Here is a 19,372-nt window from a genome sequence, read left to right as displayed (position 1 = left end):
GGGAGGGAAAGAGTTGATTACATAAGCCATTACGAGCTTAAATTCCGGTACAGGCATCAGTCTCATCATCCACAGTATTCAACTTGATTTGATATTACCAGCAATAGGATATATTACACTGATTTGGATTGATTCTTTATTTTGTTTTTGCATTAATTAGATACAAAATATACATATATATATATATACAATAGTATACACTGGAATATTAAATAGTACGGTAATTTTTTGTTTTTGGATAAGGAGATATCACAGGACATTTGAAGGATTATGAATATCTATATTTCCACCACTAATAGAATTAGCATTTACAATCTCAACATTACTCCTAGGAGCATTAGGATTAGAAGAATCATTTTTATTGGTAGTATGAAGCATTTGACGTTGTAATTCACATATATAATCAGTTAATGCTCTGTTTTTTGCTTCTAAATTTTGTATTCTAGTTTTTAATTGTTCAACTTCTTGAGCTTTTTCTTCTAAATCTTTAATATATTTCTCTTTTCTAATTCTGAATGCTCTTTGGGCATTACGATTCTGTTCTGCTCTTTTAGTAGTTGATATCACTCTGTTATTATATTTTTTATTATTTGGTGATTGGTCTCTTTTACTATCTGCTGCTGTTGTTGTTGCTGATGATGAGGATTTTGTCGTTGATGACGTTGTTTGTGGATCAGATGAAGTAGATGAATTGGAAGATTCTGATGAAATTGATGATTGACCTTGATGTTGTGGTAGTTGATTTGGATTTGATGATGATGTAGACATATCTTGTATTCTAGGATAACTTTTATTACTAGTTAAATTTTGATGAGTGGATGTATGGTGACTAAATTGTGGATGACCATGATTAGTACCAGCTGATGATACAACATTGGTAGTACTATCAATCTTATCAGTTTGATTCCAATTGGTATAAGAATTCATTGGGGGAGGGAAATATCAAAGGGCCAAGGAATAGTAAGAATAAATGATGATGAATGTCGAATAAATAATTGTCAAATCAGTAATGATTAAAGCTATTTGTGGAGATACAGTAATTAATATATGAATATAATAATTTACGGGGATGTTTAATTGAAAATGGTGAAAATGAATGGAGAAAAGAAGAAGAAAAACAATTTAAAGATTGGAAAAATAAACATTTTTGCTTTGTCAGCGATTACAAAGCATATTTATAGACAGTGAGCAGCAGCAGAAAAAAAAAAAGTCCCGTGATCTTGCGATACATTATCAACAACAACAAGCAATCTCGTAAGTTGTTTTTGCTATGTATTAACCATCTGTTTTCCCTTATTTATTTCTTACATAGTTAAGAATATCGTAAATCTTTTAACACGCATCCCCAGCTGTTCAAAATATAAACAAATCACTTATTCATTCTTTTTTTTTCTACCATTGATTATCTTATATACTAATACAATCTATATTTAGTCAATAATTTGTAATACTTTTTCTATTTTGAATTTATAAAAAGAAATCATTTATGAAATGATGACTCTAGATTAGTTTCATTACATAACCATACTAGCCGTATTTAAGAATTCAAACAAGTATTTTTCATGGAGAGAGGAAAAACCAGGAGTGAGTTTAGTAGAAATGGAAAGGGGGGCAGGGAAGAGGGAAGAGGGAGGAGAGAGGAGGTTCAAAGAAAAACAACAATAAGGATTAAACCCCGTATTGGACTAATTACTGTACGGAACCAAGTTGTATAATACATTCAACAAGGTATTCCGTGAAGTGTATGGAAGAAGAAATACCTTTCTATACAGTCCAACATTTCTCGTAAATCAAAATCAGTCCTATCCTTTGAAGCACAAGATTAAGAACAAATGTAAATCTTCAATAGAGTAGAGAGGTTGGTGGGAGAAAAAGGGCTTAAGCCTTGCATTGACTAATTCAAATATAAAGATAAAATTCCTCTTCTTCTTCTGATATCTTTCATTTTTTGAGTGCAGGGGGGAGGGAGAGGGAATTTAACAATTGGAAGGGACAACTATTGTACAAATGGTTATAGTGCTTTATCTAAACATGGTGTTGTATTTTGTGGAAGTGTACTTGTGCACAAAAATCGTTGAATCTTTTTTTTTTGTTTCCCTCTTAACTTCCGTTGCGCCTGTTTGGCCATTTGGCTGTCTAACTGCCCCCGTACGTACTGCAGTTACGTCGCACGTCGCACGTCCTACCTGCCCCCCCTTGTTTTTTAAAATCCAACCTTCACCTTCAACAACCTGTCTAAAATCTATTACACCAATCTACACATTCAGACACACATTCATATACATATTCATACACACATATTCAAACAGAAACAGATAAGCTGAAGTTTACAAAATCAGGATGTCGTTTAAAGATTTTGATGATGACTATTTAGTCTTATCACCTCAACTACATCAACAACTACAGCCTTCTTCAATACCCCTGGATTATGGTAATTTCAATACTACGTCAATAACTGCCAGTAATTCAAAACCACAAAGAAGAACGTCAAATTTCTTTCCAACTAATGAAAATGCAGGGGTATCCACTCCCAATATTCAGTTATCTTCGGATTGTTTTAGCTTTCAACCGATTTCAAATTCATCATCAACTATGACTGAGACACAACAGCAACAACTGAATAATATTTCGTCATCAAATTCACACTTCATTGCATTTCATAATCATAACGTGAAGTATAATGAAAATCCATTAAGTCCATTTTACAATAAAGCTCATTCAGTAGCAACAAGTACATTAACTTCACCAGTGTTGAACACATTCAATCAACCTACATTTAATCGACTCGATACAAATGGAGACAGTTTGAGTAATAATTTTGGAAATCTATCTATTCAATCATTATCAACTACAGTAAATACCAACCCCACAGTAAACACAACAACGTCAACAACATCAGCAACTTCATTACCGCAAACTCCAACACAACACCAATCACTACCTCAGACGCCGCAACAAAGATTCAACGGATTTATGATTTCTAATGCAAATTCTACATCTGGAAATACCAATAATACGTCTACAACTGCTACTACACCAACAACAACAGTAAGTGATTTTTCATTACAACAACCAGCTCTATCAATTTGGAATAATAGTATCAATAATAGTTTTGAAATTGAACTCCCACAACTGGTTATGAAACGAGAAAATAGGTATCTGAACAAAGTAAACAATCCAGTATTTATACCCAGTGGACCCAAAATACCAGAGTCTAATATTGTGGAAGAATCAGAAATACTTTCAGCATTTACAGAACAAGCTATTGAGGACGATGATGAGGATGAATTTGGTCACAACCAAGAAGATAAGGAACCAGATAATAAACCAGTCAAACATTTACCATCAGAATCCAATGAATCAGACCAAGATATTGATTGTCCAAGAATTAAATTTCCTGAGAAAGTTCCATATACATCAAAGAATGATTATTTTATTCAAGATATGGTCAATTATGATTTGACTAATCGATACAGTGAAGGTTATAGTACGACATTTTATAAGAGGAATAAACATGGATACATGTTTATTCGAGAATCTACCAATACTTTACATGTTCATCAAAACTCGTGGATTCAATTGAAAATCAAATTACCTGTGAATAATCATAAGAAGTTATTAATCAAGAAATTAAAAGTTGATATCAAAGAATTACCTATTTGGAAACCTAAAGCTTGAGAGTGTGCCTATATATAACAGGAGATAAACATGATATTTAGAGAACAATTTTTTTTGTATTATTATTAGTACTTTAATAAACGTTTATTTAGAAAGAGATATACCAAATTCTTTATGGATCTTTTTAGGTTTCTAACAATAAATTGCAGCATTGTTCAATTTGTTCTTCTATTCAAAGTCCGTAAGTAGGTTAAAAAAAAAAAAAAACTTAAACTTTGTTACTCTATACATGATGCACGCGATTCATAGATTCCATTATCATACTCCGGAGAGTTTAAACAATATCTTCTAATAATATCAACAAGCCGGGAATAGTATTAAAAATGAGGCAATACTTTACACTTGTCTATAAACAGTGGGGACCAATTAGAAATTGTTTATTTATTTTTCTTTTACAACAGTGATTATTTTTGCACCCAAATAAACGGAGAAAAACAACCTCTACAGGTCAGTTAAAATCTCTACAAGAAGAGTGGATTCATTTGTAGTAGTCGTAGTAGGAGGATATTCAACTAGTATTAAATAAATTGTAATCTTATCGTTGTTTCAAAGAATAGAAAAGAAAAGGATAAGAGAGTAGAGTAGGTAATTGAAGAGGCCAATTTAAAGATCAATTACTGGTTGTGAATTCAAAATCTGTACATATGACGAGAGTAAGTAAAGAGTAGGATTATGAAGAGGTCAAATAATAATAACAATAATCAACTATAGTGAAGGTGTATAAATCGTATGATTCCCTGGGGGGAATTAACTAAAAAAAAAACCTGCCCCAGTGTTGGAGGGTCGTGCACTCCTGTGCAAATTCTTGTAATGAGCCAATCAATTTATGTAATTGCAATTCTCACCATTCGTTAGAAATTTTTTTTTTTTTTTTTTTCAGTGCGTACCACGCCAGGACCATAGGACACATAGGAAAACAGTCAATTAAACATTTTCATTTTCATTTCCAATTCACTTCATTTCATTTTAATTCAAAGTATCAACAATCACCCTTTTTTTTTTTTTTTAATATTCCAACATTGAATTAAAACAATAGATATTTTCCATATTTGTTTTAAATTTCATTCCTACTACTACTTCTACTACTGAAAAAGAAAAGAAAAAGATCCCTCATCGTTGTTTTTTTTTTACCTATTCAATTTAATTTATTAATTTATTCATTATCAAAACAATGTTTTCCGCTACTATTCGTTCCACTTTAAGATCAAGATTATCTGTTCAAACTCCAAGAGTTTTAAGAGCCCCTGTTGCTATTTCAAAACCATTGACTTCACAAATTAGATCTTACTCTGCACACCACGAAGAAACTTTTGAAGAATTCACTGCTAGGTATGTATTTTAATTATTATTATTATTTGTTACATCATTTTAGACAATTTATATGAACTAGATCTTATTGATACTAACATTTTATTTGAATTATTATAGATTTGAAAAAGAATTTGAAAATGCTTATGATTTATTTGAAGTCCAAAGAATTTTAAACAATTGTTTTGCTTATGATTTAGTTCCAGCTCCAGCTGTTATTGAAAAAGCTTTACAAGCTTGTAGAAGAGTTAATGACTACCCTACTGCTGTTAGAACTTTTGAAGCTTTGAAATATAAAGTTGAAACTCCAGAACAATACCAAGCTTATTTGGAAGAATTGAAAGATATTAGAAAAGAATTGGGTATTGATTTGAAAGAAGAATTATATGCTGAAGATAAAATCTAAGTTGATGAATGATAATTATTTTCACTATATGTCTATGCTCTTCACTCAACTTCCTACCTACACACACTGTTTAACATAGTAAAGTGATATTTTCTTTATATGAAGTATACTTCTTTCTATTTAGCATTTAATTATTATTATTATTATAATTATAATTTATACTAATTATAAGTTTATTGTTTTTTTTTGCCATTCTTATCATGTTTACATATCTTATGTATATACCTCTTTCATTATAGTTGTATTATGATGATTATGATGATGATCATCATCATCGCCGGTATATTTCGGAAATAACCCTACTTAGACCCGAAGATATATTGGCCACATCCACACGACCATGTACTTTTATAGTGTGAGCACACATTTGCCCTTAACTAAAAAAAAGTCTTACCAATCCATTCATACCCTGATTATCGATTCACATTACTGGTAGTAGTAGTAATAATAGAAGTAGTACATCAACAATGGGTTATATACCACCACCAAACGATAAAGATGAAGCAAACAAAAAGAACCAAGATAATTCCAACAACAGCAATACCAGTTCCTCCTCCTCATCATCATCTTCTTCTTCTACACCGGGATCAACGACAATTATAATTCCCAATCCCGCCACTTTAATACCCCATAATCCTAAAATTGGATTAATTTGGGGTCCATTAACACCAGCATCAGATAATTTACCAGCATTATATTCAATGATTGGATTACAATTTATTTTAGGTTGTGGATTTTTCAAACATGCACGTACATTATCAAGACTTCGACCAATGGGAGGATTTCAATTACCAAATTCCCCACCAAAATTAGTACGTACTGGATCAATAAGTAGAATATTACTAAGTGTAATAACTGGACTGATATTATCATTTGGAAGTGGTTTAGAATTATGTAGAATTACATTACCTTATGATCCATGGTTTGAAGAATCTCAACATTATAGAAGAATGGCTATTAAAAATGGTGATAAACCAAGTTTATGGTTTGGTGCTTATCAATATTATAAGCCAATGGATTTTAAAACTTGGATTAATAAAGTTGAAGATTGGATTAAAAATGTTGAAAAAGAAATTGAAATTGAAGATTCAAATAATTTTGCTAATTTATCTGTTGAATTAGGTAAAAATATTAATGTATTAAATACTACTGGGATCAACACCACTGGTACAAATCAAATTCAAACAGGAGGTGTATTACATAAATTAAATAATAAAGGGAAGTATTTGGAAATTTATCATAGACTAAGGGATAATAATAAAACAAGATGGAATGAATTATTACAAGGAGATTTGAAAGATGTCGATGAATTAAATAAAGCACAAAGATTAGATGATATAATGGAAGGTAAAACAAATTTAATTAATCCAAATTTTAATAAATCTTCAATTATTTTAGGTAATCATAGAATGGATGATGATGATCAATTTGAAATGGTATGGTTAAATTTTGAACCTTGGGATGAATTAAAACTTGATACAGAATATGATATTCGTCTCATTCCAAGCACTGCAACAGAGATTGTTGCTGAAGAAGATCAAGATGATGATGTTAATTCTCAATTATCATCACAAGATAATCATCAAGTTGTATGAAATTAATAAATAACCAGGGGAGTTTTATATATTTTGCATTTTTCTTTCATATATCAATCTATGTACAATATACTTATATATATATGTGTGTTTATATAGCGTAATTCATTAATAATTATTCTTCGAAATCATCAGTAGTTGATTTTTGAATCAAATCATCAGCCCAACGTAAAGCACTTACTTCACTTTGATTTAAAGCAGGTTTATTATATAATTCCAAATGATTTTTCCATTCCAATTCAGCAGGATCTTGATCTGGTTCAACCCATTCAAATCCATCACCACCTGTCATCCAATAAGCTTGAAATTTGATTTTTTCTAAATCATCTTTCAATGTTAATAATCTAATTTTATTACCATATCTATCAAAACTAGCTTTTAAACCTTTAGCAGCATCTCTTTCATCTTCATATGGAATACGACATAATTCTTCAACAATTTCAGGATTATTTTCCCCTTGATTTAATTCTCTATCAGCTTCAATAATTTTTGAACTAAATAATAATTCATCAGCATGTTTAAACCAATGATTATAAAATGTCCCCTTTTGCCAAGTAAGATAATCACCACCTGAATTAATTAAAGTTCTACCTAATTTAACAATAGTTATAAAAAAACTTGAATTTATAAAATATGTTAAAATAATCGAATTTAATGCTGCTAAATGTTCCCAATTTTGAGATATTAATCCAGAATCAATCATTGAAGATACTCCAAATTTAGTAAATAAAGTAATTATTCCAGCTGTTGTAGCTAATTTAATTAATCCTTTTTTTAAAATATTATTCATATTATCAATATAATTTTTATGTCCCACAGTTAAATCAGTTAATTTAATAGCTTTCATAAAGTCAGCATTAAATATAGCATTTCTTAATGGAATTAATGCAATATCTTTATTAATTATACCATTTGGATTTTGTTTATAAAAAATTTCAATAATTTTTAAATTTATTAACGTTGGTAAATTTAATATAAATATTTCTCGTAATAATTCATTAGTTATTAAATGATTATTCCAATTTTTAAATATTTCATTAACTATTAATATTGATTCTTTTGAAATTTCTGAATTCTCATCTAGTTGATCATGAATTGTATAATTTGGTTGTAAATTTTTAATGCTTGATAATGCTTGTAAAATATCTGAAGATGATGAATCTGATGAAATATTTGATTTAATTTTTGATTGTAATGTAGGGAAATCTTGAATATATGCATATGTGTTATTAAATCTTAATATCAGAAGTTGATTTAACCTAAGATTAGGTCTTATCAACCTTGTAGAACGTAACATCATTGTAGAATAGTGGTTGTTTCTAATAGTAACTCATATTGGAAAATAGAATAAAATAAAAGAAAAAAAAAATCTTTTGGTTTTGATTTAGATACACGAACTTTAGGTACTTTTTGTACAATCGTACACGTACATTATATCCTAATATATTTATAAAAACACTCTCTTACATAAATCCACCCAAAATACCAAAGAATAAAGATAAAATAACAACAGAAGAATTGACCAAATTAACTCCAGCAACATTAGCTTGAGTAGCACTTGAAGAAGTAGAATTTCCAGTTTCTTGACTGGCAGCTCTACTACTTGATCTTAATGTTCTAGTAGTAACAAAAGTAAGTCCTTTAGTAGTGTCATCAACTTCAGTACCTTGATTAGAATTACCGGCAGCAGCAGCAGTAGTTTTGGATGATGATTTACTAGAAGATCCAGTTACAGAAGAAGAACTAGTTGATGCAGTGGCTAAATATTGTTGTAATTGTGCTGCATTCATAGTAACAGTATATTGATAAATTGATAAATCAGATGCATTCATAGTAGCTGGATCAGCTGGAACAGTGGTAGTAATTCCTGTAGTAGCAGCGGCAGCAGGAGTAGTTGTAGTACCTGTGGTAACACCAGTATTCACAGTAGTTCCAGTGGTAACACCAGTATTCACAGTAGTTCCAGTAGTTGTACCGGTCTTGGCAGTAGTTCTAGTAGTGACACCAGTGGTTGCAGTAGTGGCAGTCGTAGCAGCAGCAGCAGCAGCGGCGGCGGCTCCAACAGGAGTGGTAGTGGTTCCAGTTGTTGCTGTAGTAACGGCACCAGCAGCATCCACGGTGGTTGCCGTAGTAGCAGCGGCAGCAGCTGCAGCTGCAACAGGTGTGGTTGTGGTATCCACAGCAGCAGCAGCAGCTGCAACAACAGCTGTAGTACCAGTGGTAGCATCAGCATCAGCAGCAGCAGCAGCGGCGGCAACAGCAGTGGTAGTATCTGCATCAGCAGCAGCAGCAGCAGCTACCGCATCGGCAGCCAAGTTATATTGTACAAGCAAAGTTAAAAGTATAAACCACTTCATGATCAATTAGCAATGGCTATAAGTAGTATAATGCAAAAAGTAAACGAATGTAAGTGGCTAGTCTAAAAGAAAAGGAATATTCCCTCGTGATCTGAACAGTTGTTGTTTTTGTTGTTGATGATAAAGCTGTTGATGGTTGTCTCGAACTTTTTTTCTCCCTACTCTATGAAAAAAAAAATTCATTGTGTGTTTGCAAATCAAAAGAAAGATATCGCGTTCATATTTTTAGAATCCGCGTAAATCGTTCCCTTCCTCCCGTGGAAGCGATCAAACAGAAAAGCCTATTTATAGAAAATCTTAAATCTAGGCTTTGAACAACATCGTAAACATCATCATCATCAGCATCAATATTAGTACGCTATAAACAGATATCCAACCTATTTAATTCTTTCTCTTTTTCTTTCTTTTTTCCATTTTGGGAGCACAATCTGGACAATACCAGATTTCATCATCTTTAGGTGGTGATGTAATACCAACACAACTCCAATGAAACCACTCATATTTACAATCATCATTATCACATCCAATCATTTCACCAAACGATACACGTTGACAGAAACAATATAAGTTATTATCTGCATCATCTCCGTTTGGACCCCCATTCTCTACTCCTATTCCATTGGCGTTCAAGTCTGTATGCCCATTTAATGCTAATGAACCACCACTTCCTTCAAATGGTGATGGTTCCTCACTTTCTTCAGATCTGGCTCGTTTAACTTGTCGAGATGATTGTGATACTGCACCTGAAGCTCCTTTTAAGGTTAATTTTCGCTTATGTCCTTTTTTAACCAGCTCAGCTACTGGTGTTGCTGATGATCCATTTCTTGGAGTTGGCGTTCGTGACAAACTATCAGATAATCCATTTAATAACCCATAGGCATCTTTATTTCCATCATTTGATTCTACTACTGTTTCCAATGGTGGTAATAAATCATCACGTTCTAATTTAGCAATATCATTTTCAAAATTATGTAAATGTTTAGATATCAAATATAATGCTGTATTTCCGAGTACAATTTTCTCCTTTTGTATTTTTTGACAAAGCTTCATATCTTCTTCTATTTTTGAATATAGTTGTTCTTCTTTTGGATGTTTTGTTAATGTACCGTTGGTACGAATAAATTTATGTAGTTGATTATCTCGAGCTTGGTATCGTCTTCTTGCCTCTACTAATAATGAATCTTTATATTTGATCTCTGCTAACAAGTACCTCACTTCAAGTGGAACATTAGATAAATCTTGTGTGTATTTCTCAAGCACCGTAGTCGTATCCATGATTGATTGGTTCTATGAACTGAGTTTTAATGATGATTAATACCTTTGTTGTGATATCATCAAACCAGAGTGACAAATTTTTTTTTCTTTCTTGTTGCCATTTTTTTTTGTTGCCATTTTTTTTTCTGTTCATTCGTCCTTCAAGTTGGTTTGATGTTAGTGCCACGGGAGTTGATACCAAGATAATGTCTGAAGAACAATTGAATCAAAAGATTGAAAGCTTATCCATAAAGGATGGTGAATTTTCAGAATTATTAAATAAATTCAAATCAAATGATGGATTGTCAAAAGAAGATAAAACCGAATTGTATAATCAATTGTTAGCAAAATCTCAAATACCAGATAATTCGAAAATTTTATATGAGTTACTTCTTGATACTCCAATGGAATTTCTTAAATGTCTTTATAAAGTAAATGATAAATCAGGCAATCTTATAGTAAATGCATTAGCTCAAAATAAACCATCCAACGATTTAATCCAAAACTTGTTTTCCAATTTAAGAATAATTATAAAGTCCGACAATACTGATGCTGCATTCTACTTGGGTGTTTATAGTTCCTTGATTACCCATTTGAAGTTATCCAATCCTCAACATTTAAACTTATTCTTGACTTATATTGATGGGAAAGATAAAGAAATTCAGCAAGCCGTGTTTGTGTTAATTATTCAGAATTTAAAACTACAAAGAGAAGAAACATCAAATATTATCAAAGATTATTTGGATGTTCAAATGGATGACACATCATTGACTTATAATGGATTCTTGAATTTTATAACTATCCTTGAGATGTGTTTCCCAATTGTTCCCGATATATGTACAATAATCTATCAAGATGATAAGACCACAAGACATTTACTTGATCGCATTTCATCTATCACAGAGGGAAACAACACTACATTCTCTATCCCTATGATTAAATTAATTGATTCTTCTTGTATTGTTGAAAATTGCCGAAACTATAGTGTTTCCAATTTTTTCACATTTTTAAGTCAGTCATTTGAATCAAGTAATACTGAGATCCAAGTCGTATCAAGTTTAGCCCTTGCAAAACTTTGGAAAGTTGTTCAATTTGAAAAGAAGAAAACTGAGATAACTACAGTAAACTTAGCTACTGTATTAATAGACTATGTTAAACAATCTGAGAGTGATCCAAATTATGTTGAACTCTCAATTGAAGGGTTGATGTATCTTTCGTTATACTGGGAAGTGAGAAACCTCATAAGAATGGATGTTCTTTTAATTGAAGTATTACTCACAAAACTCGAAGAAACTTCAATTGATTCAACTCATATGCATACTTCCTTACAATATGGGTTGTTGTCGATAATCTCGAATATAACTAAAGTTGAAGACGTTAATGATCGGGAATCCAATATGAATACCAAAAGGAAATTGAAAAATATGGCTACTCCTAAAGATGGTTCCGATAGTGATGAAGAGAATCAAGAAGGGATCAAACTATTCAATCGTGAGTTATTAAATGAAGATAAAATCATTTCCAAGATATCAACTTTAAAATCATATAAATCAAGTGCTACCTCGAACAACTCACTTAATGAAGTTATCAAAATTATATATCATTTATCAACTGATCAACAGAAATCAACCAGAGTGGAATTAGTTAAACAAGGCGGTTTAAATATTGCATTAAATTACCTTATTGGTTTCAGTGATATCATTAAAAAGGGGAATCTAGCATACGCAGTTCCAAATACTAAAGATTCCAATATTATTGAATGTCGTATTTTTGCCGATAGATCATTAGCCAGAATGTTGATTTCTGTTGATCCCAAAATATCATTCACCAAATATGATATTCATACGGCAATACCATTTTTAAAAGAATTATTAGGTCCAGATATATCACAATATCAAACTGATGAAGAATTTAATTCTAAAACTAATTATCTCGAAGATATGACATTATTAGATCGATTTGAAAGTTTATTATCATTAACAAATATCTCAGCTATGGAAAATTCAGAATTAAAAAAATTTTTAATCCAACAATTTTTTGAATCTTATCTTGATAATTTCATATCATCTTCAGAAAATTTTAAAATTCAAAAATCTAGTTGGGAATTAATTGCAAATTTAATTAATGAACCTCTAATGTTGGCTAAATTTTTCAATCTTGAAATTAAATCAAATTTTAAACGGTTAGATTTATTAATTAAATTATTTAATTCTAATAATATTGATTTACAAATTGTTATTTCTGGATTATTAGCAAATGCTACTGAATTTGATATGATTTCTGAAGTACTTGTTTCAAATAATGATATATTTAATGAATTAATTAATATCATTTCTGAAATATTAACGAATCAATCAAATGAAATCAATTTGATCTTACCAACTTGTTATATTTTAATAAATTTGGTTTATGCCGCTGCTAATACTAATCAAGAATTATTAATCAAATTATCAACAAATTCTAAATTGAAATCTGGTTGTACAAGTATATTAAAATCATCTCAAAATGAACCTAAAGAGATCATTATGGAAGTTATTAAAATGTGCAGATTCAAGTAGTATGTATTATATATATATATATGCATTAATTGATGAATTATATTTTTTTCTGTTTACTATTTTTTATTGAAACTATTAAAATTGCATAAATCTTTGTGCAATGGTATCACTATCATGTTCAATATTTGAAATTAAATGTCGAATATTTTGAGTTGCTTTATCACTGTCTAATTTAACACGGACAGCTTTATGTAAACTAGTCAAATATTCAGCAAAACTTGGTCCATTTGCTGTTTTAACAGCTGCTCCAAGTGGATCATCCATTAATAATTCTCTAAAGATAAATTCACTACCATCAAGAGTTTTTCTAACAATATTAATACCAGCTGATCCTAAACTTGATAAACCATTGATTTCCAGTTGAAAATATTTAATTAAATTACGTGCTTGTTGTGAAATTTCTGTTGGTAATTCTGGAAGTTCATCCATTAATGGATTAATATCATTAATACTTTCAATATGTTCACCAAATACATCTTTCAACAACATAATATTGGCTTCTGGATCAATCCAAACAAATACCTTGTCACCATTGCAAAGAATATAAACACCACGATCCAAACTTCTAACAGTTAAATCTTTATACAATGGCAATCTGGTAAATCCAGTAACTTCATCAATTGTACAATCTTCATCTTCTATAGAATGCAATTCAACCAATGCTGGATATAAATGATACATTAATCTATCAATTGGCATTGACAACATGCTGTACATGTCGGCTAATCTTGCATCTGACGGTATTCCAGTAGATGCCTTCATTGCAGTGCTTTTCAAAAGTGACAACATATAAAGTGGTAGATGCTTCAAAGCATCTGGGAATAACATCTTGTTAGTGAAAGTCTTTGCACGATTATGTCCATATTCATTCATGGCTCTATAATGTGTGAAAATATCAACCAACTTGTTATTAATTGACTCACGTAATTCGAGTAATGATTGTTCACCAACAAATGATAAAGTGTCTCTGGTAATGGTAGTGACAATGGCACTTTCATCAGCAAAATGGAAAACATCTTCCAAACTCTTTGTAACTGCAAGCACCAAGTTGATAACTCTGACTTTTCTGACACCCTTTGGATCCGTATACAACAAGGCAGCTTGAAAGTGACAATCCAATTTCGGACTCAATTTACCATCATATTCAAACAACACAGTGAATGAGTGGTCTTTTGTTAAAATTGGGATAATCGGATCTTGAGTCTTACCGATAATAGTGGTATCACCAAGACTTGATGATGTACCATAGTATTGAGTAACTTGTAAACCATTTGAACAACGGACTTTCAATTGTCCTTGATAACCAGCAACATTCTTAACAGAGTTATAAATCTTAGCTGTCAAAGCTCTACCATCACGTTCAAAATTAAAATTGGCCCAACGAGAAATTTCACCACCGGTGATGGATGCTAACCATCCGATATTAGAAAGGTCAACAGATGTATTAGACACAACATGCACATCTAAGCCAACACTCTTTTCAATAAATTCTTTGGCTAATGCTTTGTAAAATTCATTGTCTTGGGTGAATAATTTCTTCTCGACTTCTGGAGCAGCTGTTCTTCCAACAGATTTATTGTCTTTGTATTTCAATCCACCTGGACCCCAGGATGGTAAAACAGACAAAACTGATACAATTTTACCACCACCATATAAATCCAAACACATACCAGCGGTCTTAATAGCTGTTGAATAACAAGGTTCAGGGTCGGCAATTTTGTCACTTGAACATAATTGTTCAATATAACTCAATGTATCTTCAATGACTGATCTACTTTCATCTGGATCAGCAAACAAACCTGTATGGAATGGAACAAATGGGTCTTCCAAATCTGATGAAACAGCAACTTGAGTAGCATCTAAATGTGGAGACAAGTTAAAGAAATGCAATCTCTTATCAAATGCAATAATGGAAATTTTTGTTTTGGTGTTCTTTTCTATGACTTGCAATTCTGGTGCCACTTCGTCATCTTCTGGGTTGTAGCTATACAATGTGGCACGAATAGAATCGGCAATTAATACAGGTAAACCTTGCTTGATACTATTTTCACTAATGTCAATCAAGAACACAACATGGAATGGGTGAGACTCCTTGTCAGGTCCACCAAAATTGTATTCATTTGGAACAACAATATCATAAACCCCCTTGTGTAATTCTGGCTTATTAAATTTATCAATTCTATATCCTCGTCCATCTAAGACAGTTGCATATTGAGGAGGAACAACATTGTTTGCAAATTGACAAATGTTACAAACAAATCTTTGGTTATGAGTGAATTGCATGGATGGGTTCACATACGCACGACAACGGTGACATCTTATTGGCCCTATGCTCAATGGATCTTCTGGTCTATAATGTGGATCATTCATGGTAAAATCAACTGTTTGAATTGGATCCTCGGTGCTTAAAACTGGTGCAAATGGTCTGACGGTAACAGAAATAGGTAATTTTGTAGCCAGTCTTAATTGTTCAGATTCTGGAACATAATACAATGTTGATCTCATAAATTTAGACAGGGCATTTCCTTGATCAATTGTATGGAATTGAGTACCGGCATCTGGTGGGGAGATATCAACAAAAGTATTAAACGATGTATAGTTACCAGACACATCTGGAACAAGAAACTCGTGTTGAGTGTTGTATCTCTGTTCTTGTAAAGACAACTGGGTATTCTGGTTGAAAGAATTCATATCCTGTAAAACTGTTTGATCAATTGTTGTTGATCTAGTATCAAGAGGGTGTGATTCTGGTGATTGAGGACGAGACAAAGGATTAAGCGGGTTTGGGAAAGATGAACTCTGTGCCATGGAATATTGGGATTGTTGGTTCATGTATGGATTTGCCATTGGAGAAATTGGTCGAATAGGAATGGGACCTGGGCCAGGTGAAGGGCTATTAAACTCTGTGTGGAATGCTCTAGCTGGACGTCTTGATTTCTTTTTAGTTGATGTTGCTGCTTGTTGTTGTTGTTGATTTAAGTCCAATGCTTGTATGTTTTCACTTAGTTCATTTCCATCAACTCCTTGGTTTGGTGAAGCAGTCGCCTGACCACCAAATTGAGCCTGTGATATTTGAGGATAAGACATGATTAGCTATGAACGATGTCTGCCTTTCTGGTGTTGCCAACTTATTGGTTGTAAAAAAGAGAAAAAAAAGGCTTTCTTGCTTGAGAAATCACCACGAGAAAATAAAAAATAAAGACAACAGAAATTTTGGAAAATCAAAAAAAGAAAAAAAAGAAATTTTACGTGTGATCGTTTTCTTTGGAAGTGCACGACATTTTTTTTATCATTGAGAGTGAGACAACACACACGCACTCAAGAGAGAAAGATAAACCAACGAACTAATTTTCTGTTTTAGTGACATCGCTTCGTTTGAACCTCAGGTGAGAATCAGATGGCTTATGCAAGTTAGATCTGAACTAAAAAAAAAAGAATCAATAACGAAGTCCATTTCATTTCTTGTCGTTCATGATCATTCTGAAGGGCGGGTTAATTCATCGGATTTAAACTGCTGGTTAGGTGACCTGCTACAAATATTCATGTCTCTTTTTTTTGGGATACGCCGTTATGTCGGTGTAATTTTTTTGTTCAATTAATGTCGCAAATTTTGCTACATAAAGCGAGACATGTCGAATGATTGATGTTGCGGTGATTGTAACACTCCAATACCAAGAATTCCTTAAGGATGATCCGTTACTAATAATTCTTGTTTGATTGTGATTGTGTATATTACATGGGAGGAGACAAGGAGGCAGTGTCAGATACCTATGAAGTGATGGTTTATACTGACAAATGGATCAGAGAAAAACCACCTTGCTAGGTGATAATGTCTGATTCAACCCAGAGGATTCAAAGTAATCTCTAATGACAAAATGTGCCTATTATTTCTCCATGACTGTAAGATACTAGACCATAACCATCATTAAAGACATTTACTCTATAGTATAGCGCGTCTCTTTACTCTTCTGGTATGAAAAACCTTCACGCACAATAATTTTGAAGCGTTGTCTAGCGCAGGGCAAAGAAGAAGAAAAAAATAATGTGCATGAATTCAATATCAAATTAGATATTTAATCAAAACAACAACAACAACACCTCATATATATCCTAAGAAACACTACTTATCACACTGTCTTCGTTTTCTTAAAGTGAATTAATTCAATACTTTAGACTTATCAAAATATCAGAATACACAAGGTCAGTCAGTCGTTCATTTCATCAACGCTGAAAAAGTAAAGTTTATGGTAATAGGAATGAGTTGTTCGATCTATCACCTAAATACGGGGCATCTATCTATATTAGATGCTATAAATAATACATGGGATAATGATCTGACAGTGATGCTACCGGCATATTATGCCACAAACTGTACAGTAACCGATATGATTACATTTCTTAACCAAACGTTGGACCCATATTTTATGGATTTTAATTACTTCCCATACAATAAAAGAGATAATGGAGATACATTAGTGGCACTACTATTTGTGCTATGTGGTTCATGTGTTTCAATGTGGATGTTGTCACTACTATTATATGTATCACCCAAGTATAAGAGAAAACCAATATTGACACAACTAGCAACGTTGTTTTATGCTATTGTCACATCGTATCTGCTCAGTAAAGTCACAGAAACTGCGGCAGACCAGTACTATAGAGATGTTTTGGATATTATTCAACTACATTCTACTTTATATAATAGAGTAGAATATAGAGTGTTGATTATAATTCAACAAGTGTTCACCATGCTGGCATGGTTTCAAATCATTGTTAAGATAGCTAAACAACGATACAAACGAATAATAGGAATGTTCACCTTGTTATTGATGGCTGCTTATATTGCCTGTAGCATATACTATCAAGCCTCATGTAACACGCATGGGAGCATCGACGTTGGAGCAGACTCGACAGAATATCATAAATGGAATACCATTAGATTTGCAACTAACCTTGTGATTGTGGTTTGGTTTGGTGGGAATGTATTGTATTACACCACAGTAATTAAGAACCCGAGAAAAATTTGTTATAGCAAGAAGCTACTTCCATTAGGTATGTTTAATTGGTTTTTGATACTATTACATATGGTTTTGAATATCTTGCATGTAAGTCTATTCAAAAACAACTGGTTAATCAGGACATGGATGGTGTTGATACCGTATTTAATTGAATTGATTTTAATTACGACAATATGGGAGTGGATTTTCAATATTTGGATATTGGAAAAGAGATTTGAGCTTATGGGTGTACTTGGAAGAAGAATAAGTATCGATGACGTTTTGAGTATTCAACTGAATAGGAGTGAAGGAAATAGCCGTAAAAAGAAGTTTGATAGAACCAAAGCTGGAGAACTGGCTTTAACGGAAAGAGATAAAATACATCGTGCTTTTGGGAATTTTAAAGATTGGATGATGAATAGGCCTATGAGATTTAACCAAAATGTCGAAAGCATGTCTGTCTCTGATACAGAAGATTCGAAGGAAATGTTTACGTTCTCCAATAGCTCATCAAATGATAGTCCAGTGAATAGATTCAAACAACAACGACAGTTGCAACAACAGAAGCAACCAGTACTGCATTTGCTGATACACCTGCTGGGCCTGAGAAATGGTTCATCTGCTAGAGACGACCGAATTCGAGAAGAAAATGCTGATGAAATGATTCCTTCCTCATCGCACGCTTTTGTTAATCATACTCCTGTAGCTACAAATGCAGATTTAGGTAGAGCTGAGAATGATTTTGAAATGACCAATATGGCTTCCAATGATATGCACCAACAGGAAGAGTATGAAGATGAATACGACGACGAGTATGTTGATGATTATGAACTATGGGATGATGAAGATGCTGACGATAACGAAGTTACTCAAGAGGGTACTAATATTGCTCAAGAGGGAACCAGTGCTCCTCCTCCTCCTCCAATAGACACCGAAGACGATTCACAGCCACAAATACCACCACCACCATTCCAACCACATCCTGGATTCAACCCGGGAGATTATTGGAATGATAGGAAAGAATAATAGAGTATAATATTATCACTTGTATTAATATTTATTTTGAGTCTTTTTTTTTTTTTTTACACATACTGGAATATACAAAAGTTCATGGTTATAAATAATTATTACGACGGGGTTTGGATATCTGATTGTTATTACACAAAATATGATGCAATGTTATATTTGCAAGTAGTGTTGGAAAGGATGGCGAATGTTG

General features: G+C 32.4%; 10 protein-coding genes across 10 annotated transcripts; 5 read left to right on the top strand and 5 right to left on the bottom strand. All coding sequences in view use genetic code 12, as the record gives it.

The window, feature by feature from the left end:
* Positions 1-249: 249 nt before the first annotated feature.
* Positions 250-927, bottom strand: CAP4 (Cap4p; the record flags this gene model as incomplete). Its single annotated transcript, XM_002546846.1, has 1 exon — positions 250-927. One exon carries the CDS (start codon positions 925-927, stop codon positions 250-252), a length of 678 nt encoding a protein of 225 aa, XP_002546892.1.
* Positions 928-2,340: 1,413 nt separating this feature from the next.
* CTRG_01196 (uncharacterized protein) lies at positions 2,341-3,678 on the top strand (the record flags this gene model as incomplete). Its single annotated transcript, XM_002546845.1, has 1 exon — positions 2,341-3,678. The coding sequence occupies one exon, from the start codon at positions 2,341-2,343 to the stop codon at positions 3,676-3,678; it is 1,338 nt and encodes a 445-aa protein (XP_002546891.1).
* A 1,171-nt stretch (positions 3,679-4,849) lies between these two features.
* On the top strand, positions 4,850-5,392 carry COX6 (cytochrome c oxidase subunit VI; the record flags this gene model as incomplete). Its single annotated transcript, XM_002546844.1, has 2 exons — positions 4,850-5,007; positions 5,107-5,392. The coding sequence occupies 2 exons, from the start codon at positions 4,850-4,852 to the stop codon at positions 5,390-5,392; spliced, it is 444 nt and encodes a 147-aa protein (XP_002546890.1).
* A 467-nt stretch (positions 5,393-5,859) lies between these two features.
* Positions 5,860-6,987, top strand: CTRG_01194 (uncharacterized protein; the record flags this gene model as incomplete). Its single annotated transcript, XM_002546843.1, has 1 exon — positions 5,860-6,987. The coding sequence occupies one exon, from the start codon at positions 5,860-5,862 to the stop codon at positions 6,985-6,987; it is 1,128 nt and encodes a 375-aa protein (XP_002546889.1).
* Positions 6,988-7,102: 115 nt separating this feature from the next.
* CTRG_01193 (uncharacterized protein) lies at positions 7,103-8,287 on the bottom strand (the record flags this gene model as incomplete). Its single annotated transcript, XM_002546842.1, has 1 exon — positions 7,103-8,287. One exon carries the CDS (start codon positions 8,285-8,287, stop codon positions 7,103-7,105), a length of 1,185 nt encoding a protein of 394 aa, XP_002546888.1.
* A 163-nt stretch (positions 8,288-8,450) lies between these two features.
* Positions 8,451-9,344, bottom strand: PGA33 (Pga33p; the record flags this gene model as incomplete). The annotated part of the gene is made up of 1 exon (XM_002546841.1): positions 8,451-9,344. The coding sequence occupies one exon, from the start codon at positions 9,342-9,344 to the stop codon at positions 8,451-8,453; it is 894 nt and encodes a 297-aa protein (XP_002546887.1).
* A 381-nt stretch (positions 9,345-9,725) lies between these two features.
* NBN1 (histone acetyltransferase) lies at positions 9,726-10,619 on the bottom strand (the record flags this gene model as incomplete). Its single annotated transcript, XM_002546840.1, has 1 exon — positions 9,726-10,619. One exon carries the CDS (start codon positions 10,617-10,619, stop codon positions 9,726-9,728), a length of 894 nt encoding a protein of 297 aa, XP_002546886.1.
* Positions 10,620-10,648: 29 nt separating this feature from the next.
* CTRG_01190 (uncharacterized protein) lies at positions 10,649-13,156 on the top strand (the record flags this gene model as incomplete). Its single annotated transcript, XM_002546839.1, has 1 exon — positions 10,649-13,156. One exon carries the CDS (start codon positions 10,649-10,651, stop codon positions 13,154-13,156), a length of 2,508 nt encoding a protein of 835 aa, XP_002546885.1.
* A 75-nt stretch (positions 13,157-13,231) lies between these two features.
* On the bottom strand, positions 13,232-16,243 carry CTRG_01189 (uncharacterized protein; the record flags this gene model as incomplete). The annotated part of the gene is made up of 1 exon (XM_002546838.1): positions 13,232-16,243. One exon carries the CDS (start codon positions 16,241-16,243, stop codon positions 13,232-13,234), a length of 3,012 nt encoding a protein of 1,003 aa, XP_002546884.1.
* Positions 16,244-17,400: 1,157 nt separating this feature from the next.
* Positions 17,401-19,179, top strand: DFG16 (Dfg16p; the record flags this gene model as incomplete). The annotated part of the gene is made up of 1 exon (XM_002546837.1): positions 17,401-19,179. The coding sequence occupies one exon, from the start codon at positions 17,401-17,403 to the stop codon at positions 19,177-19,179; it is 1,779 nt and encodes a 592-aa protein (XP_002546883.1).
* Positions 19,180-19,372: the final 193 nt, after the last annotated feature.

This window comes from Candida tropicalis, assembly GCF_000006335.3.
Source record: "Candida tropicalis MYA-3404 genomic scaffold supercont3.2, whole genome shotgun sequence".
Lineage (NCBI taxonomy): Eukaryota > Fungi > Ascomycota > Pichiomycetes > Serinales > Debaryomycetaceae > Candida > Candida tropicalis.
The sequence above is the reverse complement of the archived record's forward strand: the minus strand, read 5'-3'. Positions and strand labels throughout refer to the sequence as shown.